At 42.3% G+C, this 21,697-nt stretch overlaps 1 protein-coding gene across 1 annotated transcript in view; it reads left to right on the top strand.

The window, feature by feature from the left end:
* The window catches only part of LOC129057717 (syncytin-1-like), a 60,104-nt gene extending 38,622 nt beyond the window's left edge, over window positions 1-21,482 (top strand). The window contains 3 exon segments of the mRNA XM_054548232.1: window positions 18,985-19,369; window positions 19,372-19,449; window positions 19,452-21,482. Of these exon segments, the coding sequence (XP_054404207.1) occupies window positions 18,985-19,369; window positions 19,372-19,449; window positions 19,452-20,194 (1,206 nt within the window). The 3' untranslated portion in view covers window positions 20,195-21,482.
* The last annotated feature ends 215 nt before the right edge of the window (window positions 21,483-21,697 follow it).

The raw sequence follows: 21,697 nt of genomic DNA on the forward strand, positions 1-21,697 counted from the left end.
ACCAGCCTGGCCAACATGGTGAAACCCCATCTTTACTAAAAATACAAAAATTAGCCAGGTGTGGGCACGTGCCTGTAATCCCAGTTACTTGAGAGGCTGAGGTGGGAAAATAGCTTGAACCCAGGAGGCAGAGTTTGCAGTGAGCCAAAATCACGCCATTTCACTCCAGCCTGGGCAACAGAGCGAGACTCCATCTCAAAAAAAAAAAACAAAAACAAAGAAACAACAACAAAAAACCCAACCTTATCTGATAAGCTTATTCCAAAGACTAAATGACTAAATGAGTTAATTCATTGAAAACAATGACACATAGTAAATACTCAGTAGTAAAGGTTAACTACTGTTATTATCTGTACAACTCTTGTTCGCAACCTGGGTTGTATGTTCAAATTAATTGATTTGAAAGATCTTGAGAAATGCTGAGGCTCAGAACCCCATCTTAGTTCAGGGCTTCTCAGCTGTGGTACCATTGACATTTTGAGCCAGGGAATTCTTTGTTGTGGGGGACTTTCCTGTGCTTTGTGAGATGTTTAGCAGCATTCCTGGTCTTTACCCATTAGATGTCAATAACAAGCCCTCACCCCCAAGTTGTGATAACTAAAAATGTTTCCAGACATTGTTAAATCTTCATCCCCTGGTGGGTGGGAGTCGGGGTGGAGGGTGGCGGGTGACTAGGAGATACATCCCCTGAATGGATCTCAGGTGGGTTGACCGTAGCTGAGATCCACTGCCCTAGATCAATTAAATCATCATCTCTGGAGATGGGGGCTTGGGCATGGGTCTTCCCGAGGGCAGATCCAAGTGTTGTGGGGCTAGATGCTTATAAAATTGTATAGTTTTTCTTTAAGAAAAATAACAAAGATTATAAATACAAATTTATGTACGGAGGTGAATAGAATATTAGAATATTTAGAATGAGTAAAAAAAGACAATAATTATTATTTATATGGAGATTTATATCCTTTTTATTTGAGATCACTGTGGGCAATTTACCAGCAGAAATTCTTCTTGATCACAACGTGGCTTTCTCTCCCCACCTAGGTCACTGTACAAGTTTCAGCACTCACAGGGGCCTGTGTGATTGAGGTGCCCTGAAGTCTAAACGTTCTGAGCAAGCTTCATGGTGAATCTACCTCTGGGCCTTCTCCTGCGGCAGCACACTGGCTCTGGATGGAATCCCAGACCAGCAGAATGCAATTTCAGAAAACTTGGCATTGGAAGGTAGGTTGGAGGTGGGCAGGGAGCACAGCAAGAGAGAATTGAGATTGCAGCCAAAACCCAAAGCCTGGAGTACCCCCCAAGCCTGGAGTGGCCCCAAACTAGAAAAAAAACAGCTCCAGCCACTCTGCTGAGCTTTGATTTTCAGCATCAGCACTGACATTCTGGACAGGGTAACTGGGAGGAATTTAGGACTGGGGTGGTGGAAGCCAGGCAGCAAGGAGAGGTATGCCTCATAGGTCAACATGATCACCCTCCATGTTCCTCAGGAACATTAAGTCCTAGTGAGAGGTGACAGCGTGCTGGCAGCCCTAGAGCAGCCCTCGCTCACTCTCTGCCCCGCCTCGGCGCCCACTCTGGTCGTGCTTGAGGAGCCCTTCAGCCCACGGCTGCACTGTGGGAGCCCCTTTCTGGGCTGGCCGAGGCCGGAGCCGGCTCCCTCAGCTTGCGAGGAGGTGTGGAGGGAGAGGCACGGGCAGGAACCTGGGCTGCGCGCTGCGCTTGCGGGCCAGCTAGAGTTCCGGATGGGCGTGGGCTTGGCGGGCCCCTCACTCGGAGTGGCAGGCGGGCCCCACTGGCCCCCGGCAGCGAGAGGCTTAGCACCCAGGCCAGCAGCTGCAGAGGGTGTGCCGGGTCCCCCAGCAGTGCCAGCCCACCGGGACTGCGCTCGATTTCTCTCTGGGCCTTAGCTGCCTCCCTGCAGGGCAAGGCTCGGGACTTGCACCTCCCCATGCCTGAGCCTCCCCCCCACAACCCCCCCACCCGCCCCCCGTGGGCTCCTGCGTGGCGTGAGCCTCCCCGACGGCCACCGACCCCTGCTCCATGGCGCCTGGTCCCATCCACCGCCCAAGGGCTGAGGAGTGCGGGTGCAAGGTGGGGGACTGGCAGGCAGCTCCACCTGCGGCGCCTGTGCGGGATCCACTGGGTGAAGCCAGTTGGGCTCCTGAGTCTAGTGCGGACCTAGACCTTTATGTCTAGCTAAGGGATTGTAAATACCCCAATCAGCACTCTGTGTCTAGCTTAAGGTTTGTAAACACACCAATCAGCACCCTGTGTCTAGCTCAAGGTTTGTAAATGCACCAATCAGCGCTCTGTGTCTAGCTGATCTGCTGGGGACCTGGAGAACCTTTATGTCTAGCTGAGGGATTGTGAATACACCAATCGGCACTCTGTATCTAGCTCAAGGTTTGTTAATGCACCAATCAGCACTCTGTATCTAGCTAATCTAGTGGGGATGTGGAGAACTTTTGTATCTAGCTCAGGGATTGTAAACGCGCCAATCAGCACCATGTCAAAACGGGCCAATCAGCTCTCTGTAAAACAGACCAATTGGCTCTCTGTAAAATGGAACAATCAGCAGGATGTGGGTGGGGCCAGATAAGACAATAAAGGCAGGTTGCCCAAGGTAGCAGTGGCAACCCGTTGGGGTCCCCTTCCACACTGTGGAAGCTTTGTTCTTTCGCTCTTTAAGATAAATCTTGCTGCTGTTCACTCTTTGGGTCCACACTGTCTTTATGAGTTGTAACACTCACCGCGAAGGTCTGCAGCTTCACTCCTGAGCTAGCAAGACCACGAACCCACCAGAAGGAAGAAACTGAACACATCTGAACATCAGAAGGAACAAACTCCGGACTCGCTACCTTTAAGAACTGTAACACTCACCACGAGGGTCCATGGCTTCATTTTTGAAGTCAGTGACCAAGAACCCACCAATTCCGGACACACTAGGTTGTCCCGGAAATCAAATGAATCAAGCAAGGAAGAGACAGGCCACACAGGCACCCAACGGGCATAAACAGGGAGTCAGACTTCAGGTCTTAGACTGTAAACTTATTTCTCAGCTCCATGAGATGAGATTGTGGGGGACACTAAGCCTGTGATATACTGAACTCACTGCCCAGTCAGGATGGGATCAAGAACTGCGTGAGGAGAAGTGGCTGGGACTGTGTGTAGAGGTCCACAGTGAATGCGCTGGGAATTGCAGAAGATGAGAGAATGAGGCCAGAGCTGATCCAGGGTAATGGCCACTAAACAGAGGCTCTCTTGACCCTGTGGATGGAGCATGGAGCTAGGTAGTCCCCTCAAGGTCTTCATAACACCAGCAGAGATTGCCCATGGAAGCATCATGGAACTTGCTAAGATAAAGGGTTGAGGGATTTTTCAGACCCTTGAAATCAAGAGTTGGACCCTACTACCACCAATCCAGTCACCCCACCACCATCTGGACTGGCCAGATACTCATTTTATCAGAACTGGAGATGAGAACTATTTGACTGTGAGCTTTGCTCTTCAAGGTTAGATGGGCACACCAAAGATCATGTAGGCTATTTCTGTTAATTGCCATCTTTAGCACAGTTAATAGAGGGAGTCTATGTTATCTACATTGTTACTGCTATTGTTTCAGTAACCAAGATTCCTGACAAGTACAGGATCTTCATTGTAACAATAACAGACTCCTTTTCTTCTGGAATTCCCCACAGTGTAGACTTTTGGGTAAGGTTTTTGGGGAGATTGATTATAGCACATGTGATGGAATCTGGCACAAAGCAAAGAGGGACTTTTCAGGTCTCCTCCCCCGGGTAACTGTACTCATCTCCTCATCCCACATGTGTTGCAGTTATCCCTACGTATGGTTGCATGTGCTCTAATCTTTGTATTATAAACCTTTAGGGAAGGGGCAAACTGCAAATTAAGAAGGTGTGTGTAGTTGATGCCCTGGTCTAGCAAGCTATGCCAATGAACCAACAGATTCCCCACTGTGGCTCCAAGTGTTCGTCTAATCACGGGTGTTTGAATCACTCGGCTAACTAGAAAATTAATTTTAACCAGTGATTTCATCCACTTTGCCATTCTTTTATCAAATATTTTATCAAAATTTATTTATGGGACCACGCGCAGTGGCTCACATCTGTAATCCCAGCACTTTGGGAGGCTGAGGCGGGTGGATCACCTGAGGTCAGACATTTGAGACCAGCCTGGCCAACATAGTGAAACACTGTCTCTACTAAAAATACAAAAATTAGCTGGGTGTGGTGGTGCATGCCTGTGATGCCAGCTACTCAGGAGGCTGAGGCAGGAGACTCGCTTGAATCTGGGAGGTGGAGGTTGCGGTGAGCCAAGATCGCACCACTGCACTCCAGCCTGGGTGACAGAGTGAGACTCTGTCTCAAAATAATAATAATAATAATAATAATAATAATAATAAAATGAAATAAAGAAAAGAAATTCTTTATGGACATGGATCCATCTTCTCTTCCCTTTCGTTGCCCACCCACTGATAATCCTGAAAATAGTCAATAAAGTGGTCCAAAGAAGGCAATGGTAGAAAGAAAAGCAACAAGTTTGAATAATTTGCAAACTGGAACTTCAAACCACATCTTAAGCATTGAAGACAAGTTGCATAACATTAGAAGTATGTTTTTCCTCCCCAAATAACCAAATTTTTCCCTGTCATATTCCTAATTCTAGGAACTCATCTTTCCTATAGAAAGTTGCTGTCCTATTCTTCTGGGTTTTCAGGTTTGTTATTTGCAAAGAATAGCATTCAGAGGCCGGGTGCAGTGGCTCACACCTGTAATTCCAGCACTTTGCGAGGCCGAGGTGAGTGGATCTCCTGAGGTCAGGAGTTCGAGACCAGCCTGGCCAACATGGTGAAAATACAAAAATACAAATACAAATACACTAAAAATACAAAAATTAGCTGGGTGTGGTGATACACACCTGTAATCCCAACTACTCGGGAGGCTGAAGCAGAAGAATTGCTTGAACCTGGGAGGCAGAGGTTGCAGTGAGCCAGTATTGCACCACTGCACTCCAGCCTGGGTGACACAGCAAGACTCCATCTCAAAAAAGAATAGTGTTCCCATCTTTCTTTGAATTATGTTTATTCTCTAACACTACCTCTTTCTATGCATCTGCTTTTAACCTTTCCAATACATTTTAGAGACCTGAGGTTTCACTCTATTCCCCAACAAACAAGCTGCTATATCCACAGCACACTAAATGAAGGTTACAAAAGAGTTAGAGAATTGTGCCCTTCATGGGATCTCTTCCATTACTATTTTCCCAAATGTGTTGGAGTTGGATCCCAAGTCTGTCAGAGCTAGGCCTGTCTGGCTTTGACATCCACACTCTAGCCACTCTTTCCCACTGCCCATTTTCACAGAAGGAGCAGGAGGAGAAACAGATGCTAATGATGATTTACTTCTGAGGAAATTCAGTATTGGCTTTTCATACTTTTGAATGTAACTCTATATCAAGATATTATTAATAGTTAATACAGTAATATCCTATAAATGTCTGTAATAGCTACCTCTCCAGGGTGCAGTGAGGAATAAATATGATGTATATAAAGTGCCTGCCACATCAGTGATATTTTTTAAATAGTAATTATTATTGATATTATGAATTTGCTCCAACTCTGGAGATAGACTGGATTTGAGTCCTAGCCCCAGTTGTGTGATAGTGAGCAACTTATTGAAAGTTACAAAGCCTTAATTTCCTCATCTATAGATAGCAGGAAATAGTCCCTACTTCATAGTATTGTGGTGAAGATTAAATATGATAATGCTATGATAAGGTAATTAGCATTGTGCCTGTCACATAGTAAATGATAAACATTAGTTATATTAATGTTATTATGAGGCACTTATCATTCTGTTTTTTTCTGGTTTGTCCCTAATGTCATCACATACTACTTTCTTGTTAATAACTCCATATCCCTTTTTTTTCCATTTGACATACCTATGCTTTTGAAATTCTGAAATCTACTTGGAAAAATTCCATTGGATTCCTTCCTTCTGATCTTTATTGTTATAAGGAAGGCATAGTACTCATCAGTAATGTTGGTTACTGAAACAACAGCAGTAATAATGTTGATAATATAGACACTGTCTATGAAGCATGCTAGAGATGGTAATTAGCAGAAAGAGCCTACGTGATCCTTGGTGCACCGTCTAACCTTGAGGAGCAAAGTTCATAGTCAAGTAGTCCTTATCTCCAGTTCTGATAAAATGAGTGTCTGCCCAACCCAAATTGTGGTGGGGTGACTGTAGAATCCAACTTTTGATTTCATGGGTCTAGACAACCCCTCATTTCAAACCTTTATCTTGTATAACCAAGACCAAATGAGAATTAAAAGAGAGTATAATATGTAATATCTGTCTGCTCAGGCAGTATAGATATGAGAGAACTTCAAAACTGGGATTGGGCAGGAATAGTGAGCACATTTGTAAAAAAAAAAAAAAAAAAAAAGCAAAACTATTTTAGTAGCACACTTGTAAAAAAAAACCATTTTAAAAACTTGTTCTCCCTAATTATAATTGTAGCATTAGCATTAGCATTAGTATTCTGATACTGTGTATTCAACATCGAATAAAATAAATAATTATGAAGTTTTACAATTTTTTTTTCTTTTTTTTAAGACAGAGTCTTGCTCTGTCGCCCAGGCTAGGGTGCAGTGGCATGATCTCGGCTCACCGAAACCTCCGCCTCCACCAAGTCCAGCTAATTTTTGTATTTTCAGTAGAGGCAGGGTTTTACCATGTTGGCCATTCTAGCCTTGAACTCCTGACCTCAAGTGATCTGCCCACCTTGGCCTCCCAAAGTGCTGGGATTACAGGTGTGAGTCACCATGCCCAGCCAAAGTTTTCTAATTCTATCATCCCATGTGTCCTTAGGAACTGAGATTCTTGGTATGGAATAAAGAAGTAATGTAAAAAATGTTATTTAAAAAAAGAGAGAAACAGACTAAATAACAAAAGCCCTATATCCTTAAATTTGAATGAAAGTATCATATGGCCTAGAACCCTAGAAACAATTACCAATCCAGTAATAATGAGCACTTCTAGCACCCAGAATATAGTCTTAAAATACAATTTCACTAAAAGAAACCAGGCTTTTTGAGGGAAATGGCTGATTTTAGGTCTGAGGCAGGAGATTTACAAAATGAGCCTGGATAGCAAGGAAGCTATTAAAGATTACTAGAGTCATGGCAAAAGGACTTGGGAGCTGACTTGAAGAGTCTCTGTCTCAATGGCTAAAGAGCGGATGATTGGAGCTTCAAAAAAGATCATATGAGAACTTCTGGTTTTCAGTCTGGTATGTAAGGAGCTTAGAAGTTGCTACCTTGTCCTAACAACTAGTCAAAAGCTTAAAAAACTGAAAAATCAGCCACTCTTCTTAGATCCATCAGAGAAGTGAGCTTAGAGGGCAAACCACTGCCTTCAAGAACGGAGAGAATGACAGGCAGAGACACAAAATCATAACTGGCCAGAGACTCATGAGCAGAAAACACTATGGGAACTAGTGGCTGGGTAGGAAAATCCAAACTGTAATTGATGAATTGCTGGAAGTTCACTGCGGATAAGCCCGAGATATAAAAATTCCAGGGGGACCCAATAATGCAGAGGTTGGGGGTTGTGGGGAGAGAAAGTATTGTGAGATTTACCTCCTGGAGCTCTACTAAATTCTCACAGTGAATATCTCAGAAAAATCCCCTTGGGCTTCTGGTAGGGAGAGGGGAGAAGAAACCACTATGAAATATGCCAGAAGATTCTTTTTCTCCTAACAAAGTCTACCCTCAGGAGAAACTATTTTACCACAGTCTAACCTGCTGGGGTTTTACCAGTGCTGAACCAATCTGGAGGAAGGGAAATAGCCACTCCCAGCTCTCTCTAGCCTTCCACATGGTGGAAGAGAAATACCCAACTCTCGTTCCCTCTAGCAATCCTGTCCCATCTAAGGAGGGAAAAAACAAAACAAAACTGAGGAGCACTGGTGAAGCTGATAGTCCAGGGGCACATGATCACCAAAGACCGAGACCTAATCATACGACTGTAGGACACTTTCCCTCCTCTCACACCTTACCATTACTTTACTAAAGGCCTATATATCACAGTTCCTTTTACTCAGCACATCATGTCTACCCTTCAACTAAAAAATGCAAGCATACTAAATAGCAAAAAACACAGTTTGAAGAGACTAAACAAGTGTCAGTCAGATGTGGCAGAATGTTGGAATTATCTGACTAGGGTTTATTTTAAAACTGTGATTAATATGCTCAGGGCTTTGATGAAAAAAGTAGACAAAATGCAAAAAAAAAAAAGATGGATAATGTAAGTAGAGAGATTGAAAGTCTAAGAAAGAATAACAAATCACAGAGATTAAAAACACTGCAACATAAATGAAGAATGCCTTTGATGGGCTTATTAGTAGACTGGACACAGTCAAGGAAAGAATCACTGAGCTTAAATATATTACAATAGAAACTTCTAAAACTAAAAAGCAAAGAGAAAAAAAGACTGAAAAAAAAGAAAGACAGACTAAGAACCATGGTACAGGTACACAGGATGTGACATACATGTAATGGGAATATCAGAAGGAGTAAGAAAAGACAGAGAGGAACAGAAGCAATATTTGAAGCATTAATACAGAATTTCTCCCAAATTAACATCACACAACAAGCCAAAGAACCAGGAAGCTCAGAGAACACCAAGTAAAATAAATGCAAAAAACCTCACTATTTCTAGGCATCTCATAGTCAAACTTCAGAAATCCAAAGATAAAGAAAAAATAAAGATATTCTCAGACAAAAAATTGAGGGAATTTGTTGGTAATAGGCCTGCCTTACAAGAAATGTTACAAGAAGTTCTTCAGATGGAATAAAAATGATACAGGTCAGAAACAGATTTACATAAAGAAAGGAAGAATGTCAGAAAATAAACAAAAGTAAAAACCTTCATTTTTCTTATTCTTAACTCATCTAGCAGATAAGATTGTTCAAAATAAAAATAGCAACAATGTACTTGGGGTTTTTGGTATTTGAATATATAGCCACATCCTTACATGTAAGTGAAATGAATGACAGCAATGATGCAAAGGTGGACAGGAGGGATTAGGATTATTTTGTTATTACTTGCACTACTCATGAAGTGGTATATTGTTATTTGAAAGTGAACTTGGGCCAGGTGTGGTGGCTCATGCCTGCAATTCTAGCATTTGAGGGGACCAAAGTGGGAGGATTGCTTGAGCCCAGGAGTTTGAGGCCAGCTTGGGCAACATAGTGAGACCCCCATCTTTACAAAAACACTAAAAACATTAACCAGGTGTGGTGATGTGCACCTGTGGTCCTAGCTACTCAGAAGGCTGAGGTGGGAAGATAACTTGGGCCCAGGAGGTCAAGACTGCAATGTGCACTGAGTCATAATTGTGCCACTGCAATCAAGCTTGGAGAAAGATATATGATGTTAACACCAACTAATAGAAAATGGGAGTAGCTATACTCATTTGAGGCAGAGTAGATGTCAGAGCAAAGAAAATTATCAGAAATAATATGCAATATTACAAAATGATAAAGGGGTCAGTACTGCAAGATGACATAATAATCCTTAATGAGGATGCACCTAACAACAGAGTGTCAAAATATGTGAGACAAAAACTAATAGAACTGCATTGAAAAATAGATAAATCCACTATTATAGGTGGAAACTTTAACATCTATCAGAAGCGGCTAGATCTAGAAAGCAGAAGTCAGTAAGGAGAAAGCTGGACTCAACAGCATCATCAGTCAACTGGATATAACTGACACTTGTGAACTACTTCATCCAACAGCAGCAATTACACATTCTTCTTAAGCTAACATAGAACATTTACTAAGATAGACCACATTCTGGGCCATAAAATGCATCTTAACAAATTTAAAGAATAGAAATCATACAATGTAAGCTCTCAAATTTCAGTGGAATTAAACAGATATCAGTAACAGAAAGATAGGTGAAAAATCTAAAAATACTTGGAGATTAAACAGTAGACTTCCAAATAACACATGACTCAAGGAAGAAATATCAAGAAATTAAAAAAATATTTAAATCAAATGAAAATGAAAATACAACTTATCAACATTTGTGACATGTAGGTAAAGCAGTGCTTAGAGGGAAATATCTAGCACTGAATACATATATTAAGAAAAAAGGTTAAAAGTCAATAATCTAAGCTAAAAGATTATTTCTAGAAGTAAACTAGAAAAAGAAGAGCAAATTATGTCCAAATAAACAGCAAAGAAATAATAAAAATTACCTGGGCACAGTGGCTCATGCCTGTAATCCCAGCTACTTGGGAGCCTGAGGTGGGAGGATTGCCTGAGGCCAGGAGTTCGAAACCAGTCTGGGTGACAGAGCAAGGTCCCACCTTTAAAAAATAAAAAGAAAAGAAATAATAAAAATTAGAACAGAAATCAATGGAATTGAAAAGAAAATTAATAGAGAAAAATCAACAAACCAGGGGCTGTTTGTTTGAAAAGATCAATAAAATCAATAAGCCTCTAGCTAATAGAAAAAGGGAGAAGACACAAATTACTTATATCAGAAGTGAAAGGGGGGACATTACTAAAGATCCCATGGACATTCAAAGGATAATAAAGGAATACTGTGAATGACTCTGTCCCATAAATTTGTTAACCTAGATGAAATGGGCCAATTCCTTGAAAGACATGATCTACTAAAACTCACAGAAGAAAAAATAGACAATCTGAATTGGCCTGTAACTATTACATAAATTGAATCAATAATTAATAACTTTCAACACAAAGTACCAGGCCCAGGTAGAATTCATTGGTGAATTCTACCAAACATTTAAGGAAAAAAAATTATACAAAATTTTTAACAATCTCTTTCAAAAAATAGAAGAGGGAATACTTCCTAACACACTCTATGAGGTCAGCATTACATTAATACCAAAACCAAACAAAGACAATACAAGAAAAGAAAACTACAGACCAATATCTCTCATTAATATAAATGTAAAAATCCTTAACAAAATATTAGCAAGTTAAACTGAACAATGTGTAAAGAGAACCGTAAACCAAAATCAAGTGGAAAGTATCATAAGTGTGCAAACTTGATTCAACTTTTGGAAAGCATTTAAAGAAAATCACATGTCCGGGTGCCGCAGCTCATGCCTATAATCCCAGCACTTTGGGAGACCAATGTGGGCAGATCACTTGAGGTCAGGAGTTCAAGACTAGAATGGCCAACATGGTAAAACCCCGTCTCTACTAAAAATACAAAAAAATTAATTGGGTGTGATGGCACACACCTGTATTCCCAGCTACTTGGGAAACTGAGGTGAGAGAATTGCTTGAACCCAGGAGGCAGAGGTTACAGTGAGCTAAGATCATGACACTGCCTTCCAGCCTGGGTAATGGAGTGAGACTCTGTCTCAAAAAAAAAAAAAAAAAAAAGAGAAAAAAAGAAAATCACATGATCATATCAATAGATGCAGAAAAAGCATTTGACAAAATCCAACACCTGCTCATGCGAAAAACCTCAGCAAACTAAGGATAGAAGAAAACTTCCTCAACTTGATAAAGAACATCTACAAAAATTTATAGCTAACATCATGCTTAATGGTGAGAAACCCAAAGTTTTCCTGCTAAGATCAGGAATAAGGTAAGGATAAGGATGTCCCCCTCACAACTGCTTTTCTTTTCTTTCTTTTTTTTCTTTTCTTTTATTCTTTCTTTCTGTTTGTTTGTTTGATGGAGTCCCACTCTGTTGCCAGGCTGGAGTGCAGTGGCTCAATCTTGGCTAATTGCAACCTCTGCCTCCCGGGTTCGAGCAATTCTCCTGCCTCAGCCTCCCGAGTAGCTGGGACTATAGGTATGTGCCACCATGCATGCCTGGCTAATTTTTGTATTTTTTGGTAGAGACAGGGTTTCACTATGTTGGTCAGGCAGGTCTCAAACTCCTGACCTCAAGTGATCCACCCGCCTCAGCCTCCCAAAGTGTTAGGATTACAGGCGTGAGCCACTGCACCCAGCACAACTGCTTTTCAACACCATACTGGAAGTCCTAGCTAATGTAATAAGAAAAGGAAAGGAAATAAAGGTATATGGATTGAGAAGGAAGAAGTAAAATTGTCTGTTTGCAGATGACATGATCGTCTATTTAGAAAATCAAAAGAATTGACAAAAATGACCCTCTTGGATCTAATAAACAATTATAGCAAGGCTGCAGGATACAAGGTAAATATACAAAAGTGAATCAGTTTTCTTTTTTTTTTTTTGAGACAGAGTCTTGCCTTGTCACCCAGGCTGGAGTGCAGTGGTGTGATCTCAGCTCCCTGCAACCTCTGTTCCCCAGGTTCAAGCGATTCTCCTGCCTCAGCCTCCCAAGTAGCTGGGATTACAGGCACATGCCACCACGCCCAGCTAATTTTTGTATTTTTAGTAGAGACAGGGTTTCACCATATTGGCCAGGCTGGTCTTGAGCTCCTGACCTCAGGTGATCCCCTACCTTGGCTTCCCAAAGTGCTGGGATTACAGGCATGAGCCACCACACCCAGGCTCAGTTTTCTATATACTAGCAATAAACAATGGAATTTGAAATTAAAAACACATAATTATATTAGCACCCCCAAAAATGAAATAGTTAGGTATAAATCTAGCAAAATATGTACAAAATCTATATGAGGGAAACTACAAAACTCTGATTAAAGCTATCAAAAAGGAACTAAATAAATGGAGACATATTCTGTATTCCTGGTTGGAAAGACCCAATATTGTTAAAATGTCAGTACTTTCCAACTTGATCTGTAGATTCAACACAATCCCAAGCAAAATCCCAGAAGTTATCTTGTGGGTATCTCTTATAGAAAGAGATAAAAGACTCAGAATAGTCAACAAATATTGAAGGAGAACACAGTTGGAGGACTGAAACTATCCAACTTCAGGACTTACTGTAAAGCTATATTAATCAAGACACGGTGGGCTGGGTGTGGTGGCTCACACCTGTAATCCCAGCACTTTGGGAGGCCGAGGTGGGTGGATCTCTTGAGGTCAGGAGTTTGAGACCAGCCTGACCAATGTGGTGAAACCCTGTCTCTACTAAAAATACAAAAATTAGCCAGGCATGGTGGCAAGTGCCTATAATCCCAGTTACTCAGGAGGCTGAGGCAGGAGAATCACTTGAACCCAGGAGGCGGAGGTTGCAGTGAGCAGAGATTGTACCACTGCACTCCAGGCTGGGTGACAGGGCGAGACTCCTTCTCTTTTTTTTTTTGAGACGGAGTCTCACTCTGTTGCCTGGGCTGGAGTGCAGTGGTGCGATCTCAGTTCACTGCAAGCTCTGCTTCCCAGGTCCACACCATTCTCCCGCCTCAGCCTCCCGAGTAGCTGGGACTACAGGCACCCGCCACCACGCCCGGCTAATTTTTTGTATTTTTAGTAGAGATGGGGTTTCACCATGTTAGCCAGGATGGTCTCGATCCCCTGACCTCATGATCTGCCCACCTCGGCCTCCCAAAGTACTGGGATTACAGGCGTGAACCACCGCACCCGGCCAAGACTCCTTCTCAAAAAAAAAAACCCCAAAAAAAGACAATGTCGTATTGGCAAAGGAGGAGACAAATATATCAATAGAACAGAATAGAGAGCCTAGTAATAGACCCACTTAAATACAGTCAAAGACAAAGCAGCAAAGTCAACATAATGGAGCAAAGACAGTATTTTCTACCAATGGTTCTGGAACAACTAGACAACCACGTGCCAAAAAAAAAAAAAAAAAAAAAAAAAAACCCACAAAAAGAAAAACTCCTAGACACAGACTTACATCTTTCACAAAAATTAACTCAAAATTGACTAGAGATCTAAATGCAAAACTATAAAACTCCTAGAAGATAACGTGGGAGAAAATCTAGGTGACCTTGGGTTTGGCAATGACTTTTTAGCTACAATACCAAAGGTACAATACCTGAAAGGAATAATTGATAAGCTGGGCCTCATTAAAATTAAAAGCTTCTGCTTTGCTAAAGATATTTCCAAAGGAACAAGAAAACAAGCCACACACTGGGAGAAAGTATTTGCAAGAGACACATCTGATAAAGGTATTCTTTGTATATTTTAAGTCAATACTTACTTAAATATTTTTTATCTTACTTAAATGCTTTTTACATTTTTAAATATTTACTTAAATATTTACTTAAAATAGGCCGGGTGCAGTGGCTCACACCTGTAATCCCAGCACTTTGGGAGGCCAAGGCGGGTGGATCACTTGAGGTCAGGAGTTTGAGACCAGCCTGGCCAACATGGTGAAACCTCATCTCTACTAAAAATACAAAAATTACCCTGGTGTGGTGGTGCACGCCTGTAGTACCAGCTACTCAGGAGGCTGAGGCAGGAGAATTGCTTGAACCCTGGAGGTGGAGGTTGCAGTGAGCTGAGTCTGGGTGACAAAGGGAGACTCCATCTCAAAAAAACCCAAAAACAAGTATTTACTATTTACTTAAAATATATGAAGAAGTCTTAAAATTTAACAATAAGAAAACAACCTCAATAAAAAATGGGTGAAAGATCTGAACTGACACCTTATTAAAGAAGATATGCAGATGGTAAGTAATCCTGTGAAAAGGTGTTCAACATCATATGGCATTAGGGAATTGCAAATTAAAACCACACATCATTAGAATGGCCAAAATCCCAAACACTGACAACACCAAATGCTGGTGAGAATGTGGAACTCTCACTCATTGCTGATAGGAATGCAAAGTGGTACAGTCACTTTGAAAGACAGTTTGTCGATTTCTTACAAAATGAAGCATGCTTTTACCATACATTCAATCGATTATGCTCCTTAGTATTTACCCAAATGAACTGAAAACTTATGCTTACACAAAAACCTGCAGACAGATGTTAATAGCAGGTTTATTTATAACTGCCAAAGCTGAAAAGCAACCAAGATGTCTTTTGGTAGGTGAATGGATAAGCTACGGTACATCCAGACAATGGAATACTACTCAGTACTAAAAAGAAATGAGCTATCAAGCCCAGAAAAGACAGGGAGGAAACATAAATGCATATTAGTACATTTTTAAAAAGCCAGTGTGAAAAGTTTACATACTGTACAAACTACAGTCATGCATTGCTTAATGACAGGGATACATTCTGAGAAATGCTTCATTAGGAGATTGTGCAAACATCATAAGTTGTACTTACACAAACCTAGATGGTATAGACAATTGCTCCTAGGCTACCAACCTGTATACATCATGTTACTGTACTGAATACTGTAGACCATTGCATTGTAACACAATGGTAAGTATGTGTGACTAGAATGTCATTAATCCAGCCCATGACTATATATGACATTCCTGAAAAAGCAAAACCATGGAGAAAGTGAATAGATGAGTGGTTGCCAAGAGAAGGATGAACAGGTGGAGCATGGAGGATTTTGAAGGCAGTGAAATTACCCTGTATGATACTATAATGGTGGATACATGTCATTATACATTTGTTCAAACCCACAGAATACACATGAATAATGAACCTTCATGTAAACTATGGACTTTGAGTGATAATAATGTGTCTATGTAGATTCATTGTAACAAATGTACCACTTTGGTGTTAGATGTTTATAGTGGGGGAATTTGTGAATATGTGTGGACAGGGGATATATGCAAACTCTCTGTATCTCCAGCTTAATTTTAATGTGTCCCTAAAACTGCTGTAAAAACTAAAATGTATTAAATAAATAAGGGTGATATGTACATATGAGAGTACATATAACATTTTCCTATCCTCTCTCCCCATGTGTCCCCTCACTTTTCCCTCCTGGCCTGGCCTCTCTTCCCCTGGTCCCATCCCTCACTTCTCACCACCTCCCCATCCTTTCTCTTGCTTTTCTGTTTCTCCTCCCACCTGCTCCCTCCCTTCATCCTCCTTGTCCCTACCACTTGCTTCTCCCCCACCTCCATCCTCTCTTTTGCTACTTCCCCTTCCACTTGCCCCCTTGCTTCTCCCCTCCCGCCCCTACCCACCCACTTCTCACTCCCTCCATCCTCTTTAGTCTTCCCCTCATCCCCCCAACACCAGCCTCCTTCCTTCTTCCCCTGGTCCTGCTCCTCACTTTCCCAAGCCCTGCCATTGTTTCTACCTCCTTACCCCTCGCTGCTATCTGGCGGGGCCTCCACCCTTTATTTCCTTCAGTTTCAAATTCTTCAATCCTATCTTGTAAAAAAAAAAAAGAGAGAGAGAGAGTACACATGACATTAATTAGTCTTTAATATACCACCTGCTTTGAAATTGTCTCTTCTTCCTAATACATAGTGTTGAAATATTGGAACATTAAAAAATACAGAAATAGAATCTAATTTTGAGGCCCCCTTTGAGATCTTAAGGCTCAAACCTAAGGGTCTTGAAACTGACCCAATAGTCCCATAGACAGTTTTTTTTTTTTTGTATAAATATGGAAAGTGACCCTTCTGGTCTTAAAGCGGAAACTTCACATTCTTTTATCTGAGTTCCTTCCTCAGGAAAGGGCCACCAGGCCTCTCAAAAAGTACTGAAGAACTGAAACTCACCAGATCATCTCATCCAGACAATGAGATGCCAGGCCCCTCATACATCATGAGTGCTTCCTTACCCCTCTGCTTTTCCTACCCATAGTTACATTTCTTCCCTGCTATGTAAGTCCCTAATTTTCGTTGGTTGGGGAGATGGATTTGAGACTGATCTCCCATCTGCTTGGCTGCAGCACCTGATTAAAGCCTTCTTCTTTGGCAATAATCATTTGGCAATAATTATTGTCTCAGTGATTGGCTTTCTGTGTGGTGCACAGCAGGACCTAGGGGGAACCCCTGGTATTTTGGTAACGGTTTTCCAAACATCAGATGCAAACTCCAGGCCTCTTTTACCCTGTTTGGCTATTGGGGAGTTATTCATAATGCTAATTTCAAAAGTTGAAAGTGTTTTCCAATCAGTTCTAGTTTTTCTAAGAACACATTATAAATCCAAATATTTCTCCTTCTGGGAAAAGATAAATAAAGTGTTAAAATTTATCCCACTTGATATATTCTTACTATATAGTCATGAAAATAAATGTATTAGAAATGTGTATTTAGACATTGTGTATTAGATAAGTGTAATTGAAATGCTAGATCTTGAAAACGTAATGGTTAGTGACAATACCAAGTTGTCCAGTATTATGTATAGCATACTATTTTTGCATTTATTGATTTTTTAATGACATTATTTATGAAAGGTATAAAAACAACAGGAACTTATGGGGAAGGAAGAAGGACAGTAGGTGGGATGCAAAGGGAAACATAAGGACTTCAACTCTGTTTTCAAAATAATCTGTTATGAAATTTCTTCTGATTTTCTCAAAGGGCCCTAAGTGGTAAAAGTTCCTTACCATTGGTAGGGAAAGGAGGTAGAATCCTTTAGTTTAACTTGAACAGGATGGGCATTCTTTGCTCATCCATATTGTCCTTCTGTTGCCCAGACTTCAAGATTAATTCCTTCCTGAAGCAGGGGAAAACAAACGGGTGTTCCTTCTCCTATGTTCAGGTGTATAATGGCCCTTGCTTTTGCTAGAATGTCTCTCCCTAACAAGGGAGTGGGGCTTTCAGGCATAATTGGAAAAGCATGTGAAAAGAGTAAAGTTCTCCAGTTACAACTTAGTGGCTGGGAGAAGTATCTAGTGACCAGCTGTCCTAGGACCCCTCGGATAGTGACAGATCTGGAGGACAGTTGTCCGGGACAGGAGAGTAAGACAGAGAAGGCCGCGCCAGTGTCCAGGAGACAGTTAACCTCCTGGCCCTCAATGGTCAAGCATACCCAGGGCTCTTTGAGGGTGATGGCATGGGCTGGCGCTTGCCCTGGGCACCCTCAGTCCTGCTGCTGGATCATCTGGTTAGTGGCTTCTGACTCAGAGGACCTTCATCCCCTGGGGCAGTGGGCCTTCCACTGATTCCCTTGACATAAGGGGCATGGACGAGGGGGTGGCTTACTTCTACTTGGACAATTTTTTAAAGTGTCCTTGTAGACCACACTGGAAGCAAGCCCTATTAGGCATTTGATTTGATCAGCTTTTCCCTTTTCCAGAGCCTCCAAAGTCCGCTTGCCTGAGGACCATGACTAAAGTGGTGGCCTTTTCTTTATCCCGTTTGTCCCATTCCACCTGCTCCTCCTGATCTCTATTATAAAAAACCGAGGTTGCCAAGTTCAATAGGGTTTCTAAGTTTTGCTTCGAGCCTAAGGTGGACTTTTGAAGTTTTTTTTCCCAATGTCTGCAGCTGACTGAGTGATAAACTTATCCTTTAGGATTAGTTGGCCTTCAATAGAGTCAGGTGACAGGGAGATATGCTTCCTCAATGCCTCCCTTAGTCTCTCCAGAAAGGCAGTAGATTTTCTTCCTTTCCCTGTGTTATAGTGGACATCATTGAATAATTCATAGGCTTAGGCCCAACAAAGACTCCAAAAGATTGTTAAGGACCTAAAATCCCAAGGCCTAGTAAAACCATGCAATAGCCCCTGCAATACTCCAATTTTAGTAGTAGAGAAACCCAACGGACAGTGAAGGTTAGTGCAAGATCTCAGGATTATCAGTGAGGCCATTGTCCCTCTATACCCAGCTGTCCCTAACCCTTATACTCTGCTTTCCCAAATACCAGAGGAAGCAGAGTGGTTTACAGTCCTGGACCTTAAGGATGCCTTTTTCTGCATCCCTGTACATCGTGACTCTCAATTCTTGTTTGCCTTTGAAGATCCTTCAAACCCAACGTCTCAACTCATCTGGACTGTTTTACCCCAAGGTTCAGGGATATCCCCCATCTGTTTGGCCAAGAATTAGCCCAAGACTTGAGCCAGTTCTCACACCTGGACACTCTTGTCCTTCGGTTCATGGATGATTTACTTTTAGCCACCTGTTCAGAAACCTTGTGCCATCAAGCCAGCCAAGCGCTCTTTAATTTCCTTGCCACCTGTGGCTACAGGTTTCCCAACCAAAGGCTCAGCTCTGCTCACAACAGTTTAAATACTTACAGCTAAAATTATCCAAAGGCACCAGGGCCCTCAGTGAGGGAACGTATCCAGCCTGTACTGGCTTATCCTCATCCCAAAACCCTCCTAACTGTTGGATGTGCCTCCCCCTGCACTTCAGGCTATACATTTCAATCCCTGTACCTGAACAATGGAACAACTCCAGCACAAAAATAAACACTACTTCCGTTTTAGTAGTACCTCTTGTTTCCGATCTGGAAATACCCCATACCTCAAACCTCACCTCTATAAAATTTAGCAATACTATAGACACAACCAACTCCCAATGCATAAGGTGGGTAACTCCTCCCGCAAGAATAGTCTGCTTACCCTCAGGAATATTTTTGTCTGTGGTACCTCAGCCTATCATTTGAATGGCTCTTCAGAATCTATGTGCTTCCTCTCATTCTTAGTGCCCCCATGACCATCTACACTGAACAAGATTTATACAATCATGTTGAACCTAAGCCCCACAACAAAAAAGTACTCATTCTTCCTTTTGTTATTGGAGCAGGAGTCCTAGGCGGACTAGGTACTGGCATTGGCGGTATCATGACCTCTACTCAGTTCTACTACAAACTATCTCAAGAACTAAATGGTGACATGGAACGGGTCACCAACTCCCTGGTCACCTTGAAAGATCAACTTAACTCCCTAGCAGCAGTAGTCCTTCAAAATCGAAGAGCTTTAGACTTGCTAACCTCCGAAAGAGAGGGAACTTGTTTATTTTTAGGGGAAGAATGTTATTATTATGTTAATCAATCCGGAATCGTCACTGAGAAAGTTAAAGAAATTCGAGATCGAATACAACGTAGAGCAGAGGAGCTTCAAAACACTGGACCCTGGGGCCTCCTCAGCCAATGGATGCCCTGGATTCTCCCCTTCTTAGGACCTCTAGCAGCTATAATATTGCTACTCCTCTTTGGACCCTGTATCTTTAACCTCCTTGTTAAGTTTGTCTCTTCCGGAATCGAAGCTGTGCAACTACAAATGCACATTCTTCGAATGGAGCTCCAGATGCAGTCCATGACTAAGATGTACTGCGGACCCCTGGACCGGCCTGCTAGCCCATGCTCCGATGTTAGTGACATCGAAGGCACCCCTCCCGAGGAAATCTCAACTGCACAACCCCTACTATGCCCCAATTCAGCAGGAAGCAGTTAGAGCGGTCGTTGGCCAACCTCCCCAACAGCACTTGGGTTTTCCTGTTGAGAGGGAGAACTGAGAGACAGGACTAGCTGGGTTTCCTAGGCCGACTAAGAATCCCTAAGCCTAGCTGGGAAGGTGACCGCTTCCACCTTTAAAGATGGGGCTTGCAACTTAGCTCATACCCGACCAATCAGACAGTAAAAGGAGCTCACTAAAATGCGAATTAGGCAAAAACAGGAGGTAAAGATATAGCCAATCATCTGTTACCTGAGAGCACGGTGGGAGGGACAATGATTGGGATGTAAACCCAGGCATTTGAGCTGGCAACGGCTACCCTCTTTGGGTCCCGTCCCTTTGTATGGGAGCTCTGTTTTCACTCTATTAAATCTTGCAACTGCAAAAAAAAAGAAAAAAAAAGTTCCTTACCATTTCCTGACCATTTAGTAAGGTAATATTTTCATCTGACTTTAAGATGCATTTCTATTTCGTCTGACTTTAGATTGCATGCCCTAATTATGGAATGCTGAAATTTGTGAATTTAATCTTTTCACTCTATCCTTACCATTGCGATTTTATGGGAGGTAGCCAGAAAGAGTTTATTCAGAGTTCATCAGACCTAGGGTTAAATCCTAGTTGTATCATTTGTTAGCTGTTTGGTGTTAAGCAAATTATTTAGTTCTGTTCTTTTGTCTGCAAAATGTTGGTAGCAAAAACATTCCTCTCTTGTTGGTGTGAGGTAATATGTAATAGTGATATGGAAGTGCTGGGAAGGGAAGAGCATGGTCCCTTTAAAGGATACGGAATGGGGGTGGGGGAAGGGAAGTGCTGGGTAGAGGAGGGCTTCCTCCCTGGCTAAGGCTCCACCCCCATGGACCTAGATGAGGACAGGCATTTCCTGCCTAAATGTTGCATTTCCCAAGACCACCCTGGCCTGCCACAACCCCATCCTGTGCCTATAAAAACTCCCGAGACCCTAGCAGGCAGACACAGGCGGCAGGATATCAAGAGGAGCATGTCAGTGGAAGAAGACACAAGTGGCTGGATGGTGAAAAGATGTCAAGGGGAGCGTGCTGGCAGAAGAGCACATCAATAGATGCTGGCATGCCGATAGGCCATCGACAGGTGGGATGAGAAGGAGGTTTACCTGGGGCAGTCGGAGGAGATCTGGGGCTGCCCAGCAGCCAGACTCCGGGGGAAAACCATCTCCCTTCTGGCTCCCCCATCAGCTGAGAGCTACTTCCATTCAATAAAACCTTGCACTCATTCTCCAAGCCCACGTGTGATCCAATTCTTCCAGTACACCAAGGCAAGAACCCAGGATACGGAAAGCCCTCTGTCCTTGAGACAAGTTAGAGGGTCTAACTGAGCTGGTTAACACAAGCCGCCTATAGGTGGCAAAACTAAAAGAGCACCCTGTAACACACACCCACTGGGGTTTCAGCTGTAAACATTCATTGCTAGACACTGCCTTGAGGTTGGAGCCCCACAGCCTGCCCGTCTGTATGCTCCCCTAGAAGT

This window comes from Pongo abelii, chromosome 1, assembly GCF_028885655.2.
Source record: "Pongo abelii isolate AG06213 chromosome 1, NHGRI_mPonAbe1-v2.0_pri, whole genome shotgun sequence".
Lineage (NCBI taxonomy): Eukaryota > Metazoa > Chordata > Mammalia > Primates > Hominidae > Pongo > Pongo abelii.